This window comes from Elgaria multicarinata, chromosome 1 (assembly GCF_023053635.1).
Source record: "Elgaria multicarinata webbii isolate HBS135686 ecotype San Diego chromosome 1, rElgMul1.1.pri, whole genome shotgun sequence".
Classification (NCBI taxonomy): Eukaryota; Metazoa; Chordata; class Lepidosauria; order Squamata; family Anguidae; genus Elgaria; species Elgaria multicarinata.
Genome location: NC_086171.1, coordinates 155,760,911 through 155,775,823, shown reverse-complemented (window position 1 = coordinate 155,775,823; position 14,913 = coordinate 155,760,911). Strand labels below are relative to the sequence as shown.

The window sequence follows — 14,913 nt, the reverse complement described above, 5'->3', positions numbered from 1 at the left end:
GAGGGAATGTGGAAATGGCTATAGTTTATTAAAGTGCTGCATGTTAAACTAATTTAGGATTAAGAGCTTTGGCTTCATTGTGCTTCAAGCTCTAGCTGCTAATGAGAAACAAGCTGTGTAATAAGGTTGAGTTGTGTGGTCTGTTGCTGGACTGAGGGATAGCTTTCCTTGTTAAAACAGGAAGGAGAGAGAGAAAACCCACATCTCTTGTGCCTCTGTCATCTCTCCCATCACACCTTGCTGCAGAACTGGGAACAGGCAAACCTAAGAGAGAATCTGTCGCTATTCCACGCCCAACCATTCCCAGTAGGTACTATTTCAGGATGGGGAGAAAAGGAAACAAAAACCAAGTGGCATACCAACTGAAGAAATTTGGGTTGCTATGGTTGGAAGCTCGTAATGGGTGGTTTGGGAGAGGGTGGGTTTTGCTTCTGCTCAGTGGGACTGAGCTTTGGTGTCTTTGGTTACCTTTCAGCTCTTTAGTTGCCCAATTATATGAATATGTATTAACTCCAAATTTACTCAGTTTTAATGTTTACATCTTTTTATTCACTGGCTGATAAACCAATAGTGGTCTTATCTGGACAGATAGCTCGCTTGCACTTATCCATGCTCTGGTAACCTTCTGCTTAGATTACTGTAATGTGTCATATGTGGGCCTGCCCTTTTGAAAATGGTCTAGAAACTTCAGTAAGTCCAAAATAGGGCTAGCTTGTTAACTGGGGCCAGACAAGCTGAATATATCATGCAAGTGCTTTGTTGGCTGAACTGGTTTCAAGTCAGTGCTAGTCTTAACCTAGAAATCCTGGAGGGACCAGGTTATCTGATGGATCCACTTCTCCCATATTTACCTACCTGGACTTTGTGGCTATTGTCAGAGGCCCTTCTTCAAGTGCCCCACAAAGTGAGATCCAGCAAGTAGGGAGTAGGGAGAGGGGCTTTCTCAGATTGTGACCTTAGCTAGACCTACCCGGTCTAGTGGGACAGAGGGGTGAAGGTCTTGTGGTATTTTTATCGTGAGATCTCCCCCTCTGTTCACACACGGTGTGCGATGTCCTCAGAGGGAGAGGCATTGCGCCCGCCATTTTGTTACTTTTTCTTAAAGGGGAAGATGAGCACAAGTGCTTGTGCGCAAAACGTAAGTACTTTTTTAAAAAAGAAATTATTTTCCCCACTCCCCCCACCCCATCCTCGCAAGGAACCAGGACAAACCGCAGCGCCCTGCCACACATTCTGCGGTCTCGGGCTCAGCCCGGGACTATGGAAAAACCGGGCTCAGAGGGTAGGGCAAGATCCCGGGGCAAGGGAAGGATCATCCCTCCCTGATCCCGGGATCCCCTGTGCATCATGTGGATGCACAGGGACAATCCTGGGGACCGCCCTGGGATTTCGCCCCATCTAGCTAAGGCCTGTGAAATGCCTTCTCCAGAGAAGCTTGCCTGGCTTCCAGTGTTGTATGCTTTTCTGTTCTAGGTGAAAACGTTAAAAAAAAAAAAAAAAAAAAAAAACTCCCATGCTTTTTAAGTGCCATTTTGGGTGGCTTTTAATGGATTCTGAAAGCCTTTAACCTTTTAAGACCCATTTACATTGATTTTATTGGTTTTTCTCTGCTGTGCTGTTTGTATATTTAATATTTGTGCATTTAATATTTGTTGTTATTGTATTTTTATATTCTTATGTACACTACCCAGACAACTTTGATTATGGGTTGGAACGGAAATCATGTAAATAAATGCATACATCTATTTTCCTTTCTTTCTTTTTTGTTCTTATCTTCTGATTCTTAGATTCAAAAATTTCTGAAGTAGAAATAATCCATAACTCTGTGGACCCCCTTATAATCAGTATAACTAGAATTATTAAATGGAAAATCACAACTGCATTAAACAACTTATAACATCTTCTATCTTTTAAAATGCAAAGTAATATAAGTGACTGGATATTGTAAATTGATCCTGGAAAAAGATCTTGGTACCTGAAGAACCACCTATTTCCACATGAATGTGCCTATGCGTTACGATCGGCATCAGAGGTCTTTCTCCATGTGGCCCTGCTATCAGTGATTAAACAAGTGGCAACCAGGAAAAGGGCCATTTCATTGGCACTGCCCCAATACTGAAATGCACTCCCCAGAGGTGCTCACATGGTGCTTAACTTGATACGTTTTATTTCCCCAGGCAATTAATAGACTTTTAGCTGCTATGTTTGTTCCAGTACTGTTTTGTTGATTGGTTTTTACAGCATTTTACTTTGACTGTTGTTAGCTGATTTTAATATTGTTTTACATATATTTTATAAGCTGTTTTGACAACTTTGATTTAAAAGCAGGGTAGTAATAATTTAAAATCCATTAATATTCCATTCAGCAGAGTACAGAACACTGGCTGTGTTCAGGCGACACTTTAGTCAACAGTGTGTGAATAGTCCACACCACAGATGGCTATTTGCATGCTGCACTTGGGTAACACAGAAATACTCATGTGTGGAGTAGAGTATTCACACTCTATTGACTATTCGTCTCTCTCCACCCCTGCACCCTCCCCACCGAATGGCGTTGCTGGTTCCTGCTTACCTTATCAGGGCACCACCATTCTGTGGGGAGGAGCAGGGGGAAGAGATGCAGTGCGCAGAGATGCACCATGGCCATTGCAGGAGAAAGGAGGCTCATTGCCTCCCCTGTCAGTGGAGGCATTGTGCCTGTGGGTGTTCGCTGCAGCAACTGCAGAGGGAAACACATGGGTTACTGAGTTTCTGCTGGGAACACATGGGGCTCCGTGATTGGCGGCACCCTACACAGGAACGGCATGTGCCCGTCCCGGGAAGCGTGTGGGGAGCCTCTGATTGTGCCATCCCACTAAGGGATAGGAAGATTGGCAGCTCCCCAAGTGCTTCCCGGGATGGGATTATTTCCCATACTGATAGAGCCCTGCTGGGCAAGAGCGGCAGGGGTTTCTGCCACTCTTGTCTCACAATTCTGTAAGCATGGGAAACAATCCACAGAGCCCCCCCCTCACGAAACATTAATCAGCAGTTGTGCAGATAATCAACTCTTCAAACTGTTGGTATTTTCTACAAATAATCCATTGATTATTTGTAGAAAATAACTAACCGTGGTGTGTGTTTTCCCCAACAGCCTGCACATTAGTCAACAGGAGACTATTTAAGCAATGGTTGCTTAAATAGTCCACCGTTGACTAATATGTCGTCCGAATTGAATCTCTCTGTGTTTGTCTCCATCTGTATGAAGGGCCCTGATACGTTCCTATACTGATATGCTATTTACTGTCTGACTGTTGACCTTTGGTAGATATTGCCTGCAGGAATGACCTAGTGGCTATATATCATCAAAGGTACTCCTTATGTGCTGCTCGTGTTATCTACTATCTCTATAGAATCCACTTCTGAGTGCAGTGAAGAAACAGACCCACTGACAGCTTGGTTGTGGTGGTGAGGCAGTTGGAACTCCTCTGTCCTTCCAGCCATCTTGCTTTTCACGCTGAAGTTCTGAGTTGGGGCTTTCACCACTATTTTGGCTTTCTTACCTATTTCACTTCTCCAGTCTCTTCCTCCTGCAAGGCATTCTGTACCTGAAAATGAGAAGTTGCTTGCCAACATGAGCCTGTATAATACAGTTTCTCCCCCACTTGCCAGACCAGCTTCTGTGACCAGAAACTACCCTTTTTTAAAACCTCTGGTGACATTTGCCTCTCTACTTCAGTATAGGTCTGGCCTCTCTTCACAGGTGCTTTTGCACAGGCTCTGGGAATAGGGAGGGTGCATTTTCCTTCTGACTCTAAATGAGGTATGAGCGTACCCTGTATGTGCAGAGCTCTTTCCTTGTGAGATTATTCCCACTGTGCAGGAGGCAGTTAGATTTAGAGCTTAACCAGATATTTAAAGACCTGGGGTTCAACCCCCCTTTTTGTTGTTGTTGCTAAACTCATGCTAGTCCCAGTGCAGCGAGGTTAAAAAATCTGTCCATGTATGATTGATGGGGGTAAAGAAGCCTTGCTGCAGAGGGAAAGCCTGTTTGCTGTCTGTTTTTCAAAAAATAAATCCAAAACACCATAGATGCACATTTCAGCAGTGGCAGAGCCTTACTGTTGGGGTCTGGTGTCATGAAACGATTAGGACCAAGCTTCTCATTACCTTTCTAGTTTTTTCTTATGTATTCTAAAGTAAGTGAGAGAGAGGGAGGGACGGAGGGTGGGTTTAACCCTTTGTCCCCCACTGTGGTCCCAAATCAGATTGGGCATCCTGTGTTGTAATTTTCATTGCCCCCAAATGATCATTTGGTACACTTTTGGGCAAAGAAAATTACAGCTGCCCACTCCTAATTAAGATCACAGTGGTGGCAAAGGGTTAAAGCTACCACCCAACCCCAACTCCCACACTAGGGTCTTGATCCATTAATTTATAGTTTAGGTCTTAGAGAACACACAAGTCAGGAAGTTAGACAAGAACTTTATTGTCTCTCAAACATCAACACAAAAGTCATGACCCCATCAAGATACAAGTACGTCCAGTGCCACGTAGTGACTAAAGTATATAATAACATTATCCACACAAGTGGGTAGTGTTGATGATCGCCAGCTTACTTTTATTTTAAAAAAGTGCTTGCAAAGGCGCACAGCTCCAGAAGATGTTAAAAAAGGAGTAATAAATGTTTTTAAAAGGTTACAAAATGGGAGTGAATGCATGGGAGGAGTGTGTGTTTGCCAGCACCTGCAATATCATAAATGCTATCTGTTATGTGTGAAATGCAGTAGTCCCACTAGCTGAGGTCCCCAGTGTGGTGTCCCTGGGCATCTATGTGCCTTCGGACACTTCCCTTGGCACTTGCCTCGCTCCTTGCCTCTCCTGGTGTTTGCCATCTTTATTTCCTAGAATACTTCTGGTCCCATGTGATGAGCAGCTGCAACCCTGTGCTTCATTTTGAAACTTGCCCAGCTGCCCAGAAAGAAGAATGAGATAAGCTGGGGGAGGTGAGCATCCTAGAAGGCTAAAAGGGATAGCAGGAAATGTCCGTGGGAGTCAGAAGAGATGCCTTTTCTCTCTGTCTGTCTCTCTCTCTCTCTCTCTCTGTGTCTCTCTCGACTGAGTTTGGATGACATGATAACCCATGATGGGTTAAATAAACCACAATGGTGTTATCTAGTGGGAATTTTTAAAATACACGATGGCTTATTTGCACAAAATAACCCACTCTGGTACCCCGGTAGGTGTTATTTAACCCAGCGTGGGTTGTTATTATTATTTATTTATTTATTTATTTATATAGCACCATCAGTGTACATGGTGCTGTACAGAGTAAAACAATAAATAGCAAGACCCTGCCGCATAGGCTTACATTCTAATAAAATCATAATAAAGCAATAAGGAGGGTAAGAGAATGCACCAAACAGGTAGTATAAAAGTCAGAACAATTCAAGTTTTAAAAGCTTTAGGAAAAAGAAAAGTTTTTAGCTGAGCTTTAAAAGCTGCGATTGAACTTGTAGTTCTCAAATGTTCTGGAAGAGCGTTCCAGGCGTAAGGGGCAGCTGAAGAAAATGGACAAAGCCGAGCAAGGGAAGTGGAGACCCTTGGGCAGGTGAGAAACATGACATCAGAGGAGCGAAGAGCACGAGCGGGGCAATAGTGTGAGATGAGAGAGGAAAGATAGGAAGGAGCTAGACAGTTAGAAGCTTTGTAGGTCAACAGGAGAAGTTTCTATTGGATTCTGAAGTGAATTGGAAGCCAATGAAGAGATTTCAGAAGTGGAGTAACATGGTCAGAGTGGCGAGCCAAGAAGATGATCTTAGCAGCAGAGTGGTGAACAGAAACCAATGGACTGATGTGAGAAGAAGGAAGGCCAGTGAGAAGAAGGGTGCAGAAATCCAACCGAGAAATAACCAATGCATGAACATGCATGAATGTTGCCTGTCGGGCTCAGTGGATTGTTGCCGTCGCTCTGCTCTACTGTGATGTGGGGATGCTGTGTATCAACTTTTGTCTGGATCCTGCAAAGTTCCAAGGGTTTGCAGTCACCATCTCTTTTTGCCCCCTGGAATTTTCACCTTTAAACCCATACACAATACTGCATTAACCAGTTTCAGCTGTCCTGCATATTGCAGTTTCCTTAATTTGCTCTGTCACTGCATTTATTTATTTATTTATTTATTGCATTTTTATTCCGCCCAATAGCCAAAGCTCTCTGGGCAGTCTACAAAAATGAAAACCATGAAAACCATTCAAAATTTAAAACAAACAGTATAAAAGCATAGTATTAAATGCAATATAAAAACACAACCAGTGGTGCATTTAAAGGGCTACTGCAGTATCACCTATGAGTTTAAAGGCACAAGCCTTGGAACTCTGCAGGTTTGGGACAAAACCTCACACACAGGGAGGTACACGATGCATCTTCAAAACCCTGCGCGATTCCGCACAGGTGCACCAAAAAAGGGGGGGGGGGGTGTTTGTAAAGCTATGATGACTTGCTGTGCATACCAGTGGCCATTTTTGAATATTCAAGCCACAGCAGGCAGGCACTGTGGCTTATCATGTTGCCCATGGACAGTGGGTGGTTTTTAAACCATACCAACAACCCACGCATGCTGGGTTTGGACAATACAATAAGCCACAGAGACCACCTACCACAACTGATGGTACTATATAAATAAATAAATAAATAATAATAATAATAATAATAATAATAATAATAATAATAACTTGAAAATTCAAATTAGCTACCAACACATTTTGCAACCCACAGTGGCTTACATAAAATACATTGGCCAATCATGTGAACCAGGTCACTGTATATATTTTGCACACTTTCCTTTTTTTTACCTTTAGAGGAAATATCTAATATTCCCATATAGGTCTTTCTTATGTACAGCACCTATGACAGTTTGAGGTTAACAACACAGTCTTATATGTATCTTCTCATAAATGGATACTGTTGTTTTATACTGTTGTTTTTATATTTTTGATGGTTTTAAATTTTGCATACTTTTTAATGTTCACTGTTTTTAACTTTTGTAAACCGCCCAGAGAGCTTCGGCTATGGGGCGGTATATAAATTTAATAAATAAATAAATGTACAAAGCCCTAAACCACTTGAGACCAGGGTACTTGAGAGAATAGCTCAGTTCAGGCAGTACGTTTATCCATGGTGGCTTTAGGATTCCACGGTGGAGTTTTATACCACCGTTGAGAAATATGTTGTCTGGCGGGAAAACGCTCCATGCTGAATATCCATGCTGTGCAGAGGAGAGTTCCTGCACAACCATTGTGTTGCATATTGTGTGGAGGGCTCCGTAGAGTTTTCCGTTGTGGTGAGTTGACTTTTCCCATTGGCTACAGAGTTCCCTGGCAAAGGCGGCGAAAAGAGTGAGTGCCTCTTTAGGAGAGCCACGGGATTATTTTTTTTGTAGCAATGGCTGATGGGATACCATCGGGAGGACCGGGGCAGGAGAGAGGGCAGAAGAATTGTCAATCAAATGTCGCAGTCGGTTTTAATCAACTCCACGGTAGCCCAAAGTCACACAATGGTGGAGTTAGAATCTTCCTTCTTTTTATTCTTTTATTCCTTTGTGGATCTCTCCAGAATATATGTTAGATATGGCGCAGTATATAAATATTGTAAAGAAAGGAAGAAATAAGTTCCATTGATTCAATGGGGCTTGTACCCAGGTAAGTGGATATAGGATTGCAGCTTTAGTGTAAGAATATATGAAGATGCACACTGGACAATTTTGTCTTGTCTTTTTCTTTCCAATATTGCTCCTTGCAGTTTCACTCTGTCTTGCTCCAGCGTTGCCCTCACAAATCAAAGTAGCAAACAAAACTGAAATGGCAATGACTAATAGGTCAAAACAAGGTTTGATAGTTACTGGGCTGAAAGAATCCATTTAATTTTTTTAAATTCAGTTTTTTTTAAGCTTTGATTTTTATTCACACTCTTACTCTTTTAATTAACTCTTGTGCCTTGCTTGGCCCAGCTCCACCACCATTTAAGCACAAAACAATGATGCTGTTAACCTGTGTCTTTGCACATACAACTTTAGTCAGAGAAAGCCTAGAACTTTCAGGAAGCAAGAGCTGCCCCCATCTCCTCTAGTTATGAATGTCCCTGGGCAGGAATCTCTCTAGAAGTTCCTTTAATCTATCTATTCCTCCAGTAAAATATTTCCATGTTCTTTTATTTGTCATTTGGCATCTTTTGCGGGTCATATTGACTTCCCAGAGGTCACTAAGAACTTATGCACATTTTTTTTTGTTAACATTATCTTTGAGTTTTACTAGGGAATATAATACAACTTCTGAAGTGGAGCAAAACTCTTTTGTGAAACATTCACTTAGGAATGTTCAACTGCACTTACACAAGGATATATAGCACTGAATGAAATCACAGTTTATGTCACAAAGACTTGCATGTGGCCAAGCAGATACCATTTTAGAGAGGAAAGGGCAAAGATGATTTCTTTTTTCTTTTTGAGTTCTTTCTCTGAATTTCAGTATAGTCTTATCTCATGAATTTCCTTGGTCTTGAAGACTACCTTGAATTTACTGCAGCTCCATCAGCAGAACGGGGAGTAGGGGTGTTTCCCCCTCTCCCCCCTGCAGCCTCCTATCCACCCTCAAAATGTGCTCTGGAGGTTTGGTGAGATTTTTGGACAGCAAGGAGGACTGTGGGGGGAGGAGAGAGTCCTCCCCCCCCTTTTTGAACCAGCGATATTTGTGTTTGCTTGCATCTGGTTTATGGTGGCGCTTCAGAATATAACATCCAGACAATTCCATCTGCAAAGGTTTACCAGCTGATTACTAACTCTATTATGGTTTGGGAGATGCCTAAGGTGATCTAGAGCTGGCAGTATGCCACTGAGAAGTGTTCTGGATATAAGCCCAGAAAAGGGGTTTCTCAGGGTCTGGTCTGGTATTTTCATGGGAAAGCAAATTCTAGCCCAAAGGCAGTGCCTGAATTTTATAACTTGCTGAACAGTCTGTATCAAAAGATGGCACTCATGAGTGATGTACATTGATATCATTATAAGGAAGATGTAAAGCAATGGGATAGGGAGTTTTCTCCTTGATATAATTAGAATAACTTCCATGAATTTGTTAATCCTTTCCTGTTGGAAATCATCTGTAAGAAATAGTAGGAAGTTGCAAATAATGTTGGCAGGATGATGATACAAACAACCAAGTAATTTCAAAACCATGATAAGCTATTATCTATATCTACCCAGTCTCAGGGATGTGTGAAATGCAGCCATCTTGATTTAGAAGGGGTTGGGTCTTTCCAAGGCTTTTTTAAGTGTTCTTGTAACAAACTGAGAATTCTCAAAAGCTTGGAAAGAACTCTTCTAGAGGAGTACCTGCACTGCCCAATGGCTCTCTTTGTCTACTGATTTTCTTCCCTCTCCCCACAAATCCATTAAGTTGCAGGGGTGAGGGGTAGGATAGCAACTGAGAGGGCTTGCATAAGCCAAAGGCTATTCCTATGTTTCCAGTTCCCTGTACTGAAGACTTTTAGACACACTCAAAACCACCATTGTCTCCAGGATCTCTGCGAATCATAGTTTTTTTAAAAAATCATCCTGGTAAATGAGTAGATGGAAATTTAAAAACAAACTTATACTACCCAATGTTCATGCTGCAAAATTAATGTAGAATGCAGCCTTGGCATTTTCCTCATTTAATATTGACCCTTCTACCCACAATTTGACACGTTTGTGTCACGTTTGTGTATAAGATAGTAGAGTGGGGTGGGAAAGTAGTGAAACCAGTAGATGGAGTGGGTAGTGCTGAACATTACAAGGTCAGGTGAAATTCAGAGATAGCTGGTAAGTCTTGTTATGGCAAGGTAATTTCATGGCCAAAATTCTTCTCCATGCCTCAGAACAGTCCTTATTACGTACCCACATGAACTAGGCAGTTATTGGCAATGATGGAATAGATGGATGTTTTGGAAAGTAATAACAATTTTCAACAGTGAGAGCACCGATTTTACTGTTTTACTTTCTGAAAATATCCATATGTATTTCTTTTGTGAACTGCCCAGAGAGCTCCGGCTATGGGGCAGTATAAAAATGAGATAAATAAATAAATAAAATTTTGTTTTAACGAAGGTAGAGACCTTCCTGAACAGTTCAGTTCAGTTTATTGCTCAATAGCTAACCTGGCTTTTGCATAGACATCAAACTCAAAACGAAACAAGAAAGAATACAAAATGTCAACATACAAGGTAATGATACTAATTGTAATAAGAAATTTAACAAACTATTGACAGCTGATTTGTACAATAGCATTAAATTAATAATAGCTCAATGTCTGGTATTATCATCATCAAAATAAAATACTTTCTCTTTCCCAAAGCTAGCTTAAAAATTTAATAGTAAAAGTTGCTGTCCTGTCTATAATGCGCACTTCATGATATCAACATTCTGCTATTGGCACTTATGGTATCTTTGTTAGAAATTGATTCATGATGAATTAAAATTGTTACGATTCCAAGGGCAGGCTTAGCTAGGCACCATGCAGGCCCAGTAAGCTTTCTTGTAAGCTTCTTGTAAACAGCCATGGAAATATGATTGAAGAATGATATGAAAAGAAAAATACCAATAACAAATAAATAAACTTAAAACCACAAGATCAAGGAATAAGCTAGCTAGATTTCATGCTGATGTTAAATTCCACAGGAATTTCTCTGCCACCAGTTTATCATGTATTTATCCCTGTGTAAGTTAAAATCCCAGATCTTGTATCCTCCTACACTTAAAGATCATTCCATATTGCCAAGCCACTCCTAAATCCTAAAACTACCAGTTGCTTAAGAAAAGAGGCAGATGCTTATGTGAGGTCGGTGCAAAGCTTATTAATACATTTTCAATCCTGTTGCCCAATGGCAATATTCTGTTGCCATTTTGTGTTGTCCCTTAATGACCACCTTGGCTCAAATTGTTACATTCTGTCTGCATAGAGAGAGTTGGCAAACTAGGATAAAATATACTTGAGATTTCCTGCCGTAACCCTATAGTGAAATGGATAAGGATGTGCTTCCAAACACTATACACTGGTGTGGGACCTCTTGAAATGGTTAATGCTCTGTCTTTTGCCAATCACTCTTATTCTGGTAGGGTCGGCAGATCTGTATAGAGACACATCCTGTATAGAGACACAGTCCATTTCCAGTAAGTTATCATGATCAGAGAGCTTAGACTGGGGATAGACAAACTGGGGCCCGCCAAATGTTGTTTGTTACAATTCCCATAATTTCTAACCATTAACCATTCTGGGTGGGGTTGTGGTTTGTAGTCCAAAACATCTGGATGATACCATGTTGTCTACCTCTGGATGAGACCTCTGCCCAATACCATGTATTCCTTAAGCACATGGATACCATGAAACAGGATCCCGAATCTGAAATCTGTTTATGATCATGAGCATTTTATTGAACTACTTGTCTGAAATGTGAGGAGGCAGGACTCAGCGGATGGAGACTAAGAGAAAAAACACAGTGCACTTTAAGATCACATGGGAGCCAAACTCTGTATGTACTACATGCTCCTGTAAATGTCATGGAAATATGCAAAAATGTAGGTTCCATAGTTTCCTTGATGAGTACTCTGTTAGTACCTGAAATGCATGAACCATTATCCTCTATTTAGGGGAGCTTGAGTACTCAACCATATCTCAAAGCTTCTGAAACAAGCCAAGTGACAGACACAGAACAAATCAATCAAATGTTATTTATAATTTACTTATTGTTACATTACATTATTACATTTATATCCTGCCTTTTTTCTTGCAAGGAACCTAAGGTGGCTTACATAGTCTTCCTTCTCGCCATTTTGTTCTCACAACAACTTTTGAGGTAGTTTCAGCTGAGAGTCAATGACTGGCCCAAAATGAGCTACTGAGCTTCATGTCGGACTCGGGACTAGAACCTGGATGTCCTGAGTCCCAGTCCAGCATTCTAACCACTACACAACACAAGGGTGAAGCACTACACACTACACAAGGGTCAAGCATGTTCCCATAGCCAGTACTTCCAGGCATATTTCTAGATCCACAAATGTACACAAGAATCCTAAGAAGAAATGTTGTCAGGGAGGTGCTGATGTTTAACTTGTGTTTAACTTTGGTTTAACTTGTGTATACAGTTTTTCATAATTACATTTGAAGAGTATAGTTGTTTTTTGGTTAGCCCTTGAGGAATACACACTAGAGAAGATTCAATTTCTTTCACTCTGAGCAAATATGTGGATGCAGCTGGAAAATATGAAGGTGGACAGATTGTACATGCATCTGCTCTTTCTGCTCTGTGGCCTGTTTGGGTGGTCTGTTGGGAGTTCAGCAATTAGACTAAGCATTTCTCACTTAAATTTCCAGCAGCTAGATTGATCTTAGGTGTTCAGAGAAAAGTTCCATATTTGTGTCAGTGTTTAGTTTGGCACAATAAGTGTGTAGTTTATTGAGCTTGCTGTGCTTGGCTATAACTCTGTTTGTGTTATTGCTGTAGTACTTTTATTATTATTAAGTTGTTGACACTGACTAAGTTCTCATTTGAATCCTAGCTTACTTACAGGATAAAATAAAATGTTTTTAACTCTTTAGACCTGAGGCACAGTGTGTGTTCTTGGATGATGGGAAATTCATTTCTTGTACTTATATATTGCTAGGGTTATCTGTGACATGTTGCTCTATCTGGTACAAAGATTACTGGAACATAACTCAATTGCCTATTATGTTCCACAGGTGAAGAAACATTTTGCTGCCCCAGATGAATAAAATGGTGCTGCTTTTATCATTTAAGTTGGGCTAGTTCATCTCTCTCTGTTTAACAAAATCCATTCATTGATCAGTATTCTTGGGCAGTAAAATCTCTTTAGGCTTCTGCTCTTAGTTTCAGGTGAGGCTCTCTTTATGTAATCCAGGTCAGCAATGGTTCCTCGACCTTGGTTAAGGTGGATCATATATATATTCTTTGTGTGAATTAACATTTCTCAGTCCTTACCTATATATTAAAAGTCTCACCTAGAAATGTAAAACTACTCAATTTTTGATATGGATTATTATTATTATTATTATTATTATTATTATTATTATTACTATTTATTTGCATCCCACCTTTTGCCCAATGCTGGGCCTCAAGGCGGCATTACAAAATTAAAACATATGCAGTTAAAACCTATAAATAGAAATATACAAAAGTTTAAAAATGTATTAAATACGTTCCAATATTAAAGCTCCCTATAACTTTTACACCCCATTAAAAAACTTTTACACCCCATTTTAGAAACAGTCATATTTTTTGGAAATTGAAATATTTGCAGTTTTTCTTGACTATCAATTTTGGACATCTTTACCAAATATGAACATCTTTTGTGTCTCCAAAGTAGAACATATAAAACTGCCCTTCCCTGATATTATGCAGAATGCAGAATTCATTATTTCTGAATTCATATATGACCAAATTTGGCTCTCTTATAAACCAGGCTAAGAGTTAGTTGTTATAGTTTTGAAAAGGCGAATGTTTCTTCTTCAGTAACAGTCTGAAGAATCTTGAGCTTTACAACTGTGGATAATCCCACCTGCTTCTGAAATTGTATGAATTTTATAAAGCTTGAAGCACATATTTCTGGTTGTGTAGCTTGGCTCTAAATCCATGCAATAATAGCCATTTTGAAAGCCTATTTTTAGTCAAGAGAAACATAAATAAAAGGAACTATTGTACAGCTCAGGGAGACATCCTATATTACTGATTGACTACAGTTGCTCCTGTGGGGTGACTGGGGAATGATTAGTATTTGCAGAATTCAAAGCAGGATTGGGTTTGTATTAATGATAGTTTATATGTAGGTGTAAACTTAAAAATTATGTTTACTGGATGTTATGTGGCTTTTTTAAATCTTAAATTTACAGCATGTCCTCTACCCAGGTGTGAGTTGTTATATTTTTGCAACAAGGGGCTGAGAATTCCATCCATGTAGATCCCCACCCTGAGAGACTGAAGCTTGTTGTGAATTTTGTTGCTCAAGAGATGCAAGTAGCAAATTCAACTATACCTAATCTTCAACTGAAAGCAGTGAAATTTCCTGTCTTAGGTGTGTTATAACTTTCCCCCTGTAAACAAGACTGAACCCAGGGACCGTGGGTTATGCAAGGTTTAAATAATCCTTGCAGTACCCATGGTCCCTCGGTTTGGACGATATGTGGTCGTGGCTTGAATATTAAAGATGGTTAATATTAAGAATCCATTAAGAAAATTAGAAAGAATTAAATATCATCTGAGGGAATTTGAGGAAATTACAGGGTTAAAAATAAATTGGTCTAAATCAGAGATGATGTTGTTTAACTATACCAAGAAGGAAGAAAAGGATTGGGAATTTAAGGGAATGGAATTGAAAGTTAAGAACGAGATTAAATATTTGGGAATTAAAATTACAAAAAAATTAGAGAATCTAGAAAGGGAAAATTTAACGAGGTTAAAGAAGGAGGTACTAGAGAAACTGGAGAAATATAAAAGATTAAACTTATCTTGGTTTGGGAGAATAGCTTTGATAAAAATGAAGATATTAGCTAAAATTAATTTTGTATTTAGGATGTTACCTATAAAAATATCAGAAACCGAGATAAAAAGTTGGCAAAATATAATTAATAAATATTGTAATGGAGGAAAGAAAGCAAGAGTGAATAAAAATAACTGGTACCTAAGCCAAAAAAAGGGGGGAATGGGTCTCCCAAACATAAAATTATATTATGTAGCAAATAGATTAAGACATGTTGTAGAAGCAATTATGGGAGTAGGAGATTTACATTGGATGGAAGAAAAAACCATAAGTAAGGTAGAGATGAACTTGGAGAATGTTTTTTTTAAAGACGGAGGAAGAAAGTGGGTTGGAAGTATAGATAATCCACTTCTGA

The 14,913-nt window shown here is 39.9% G+C and overlaps 1 protein-coding gene across 7 annotated transcripts in view; it reads left to right on the top strand.

The window, feature by feature from the left end:
- Positions 1-14,913, top strand: part of ST3GAL3 (ST3 beta-galactoside alpha-2,3-sialyltransferase 3) — a 241,289-nt gene that overhangs the window by 51,630 nt on the left and 174,746 nt on the right. For 3 of the 7 annotated variants that reach the window (XM_063140029.1, XM_063140037.1, XM_063140012.1), the window contains one exon: positions 181-306. The exons of 3 other annotated variants lie outside the window; for them this stretch is intronic. In XM_063140029.1, coding sequence (XP_062996099.1) covers positions 181-306 — 126 coding nt within the window. Of the gene's footprint in view, positions 1-180; positions 307-14,913 lie in introns of those variants that run through there. One more of the 7 variants, XM_063140062.1, reaches the window with a different exon arrangement.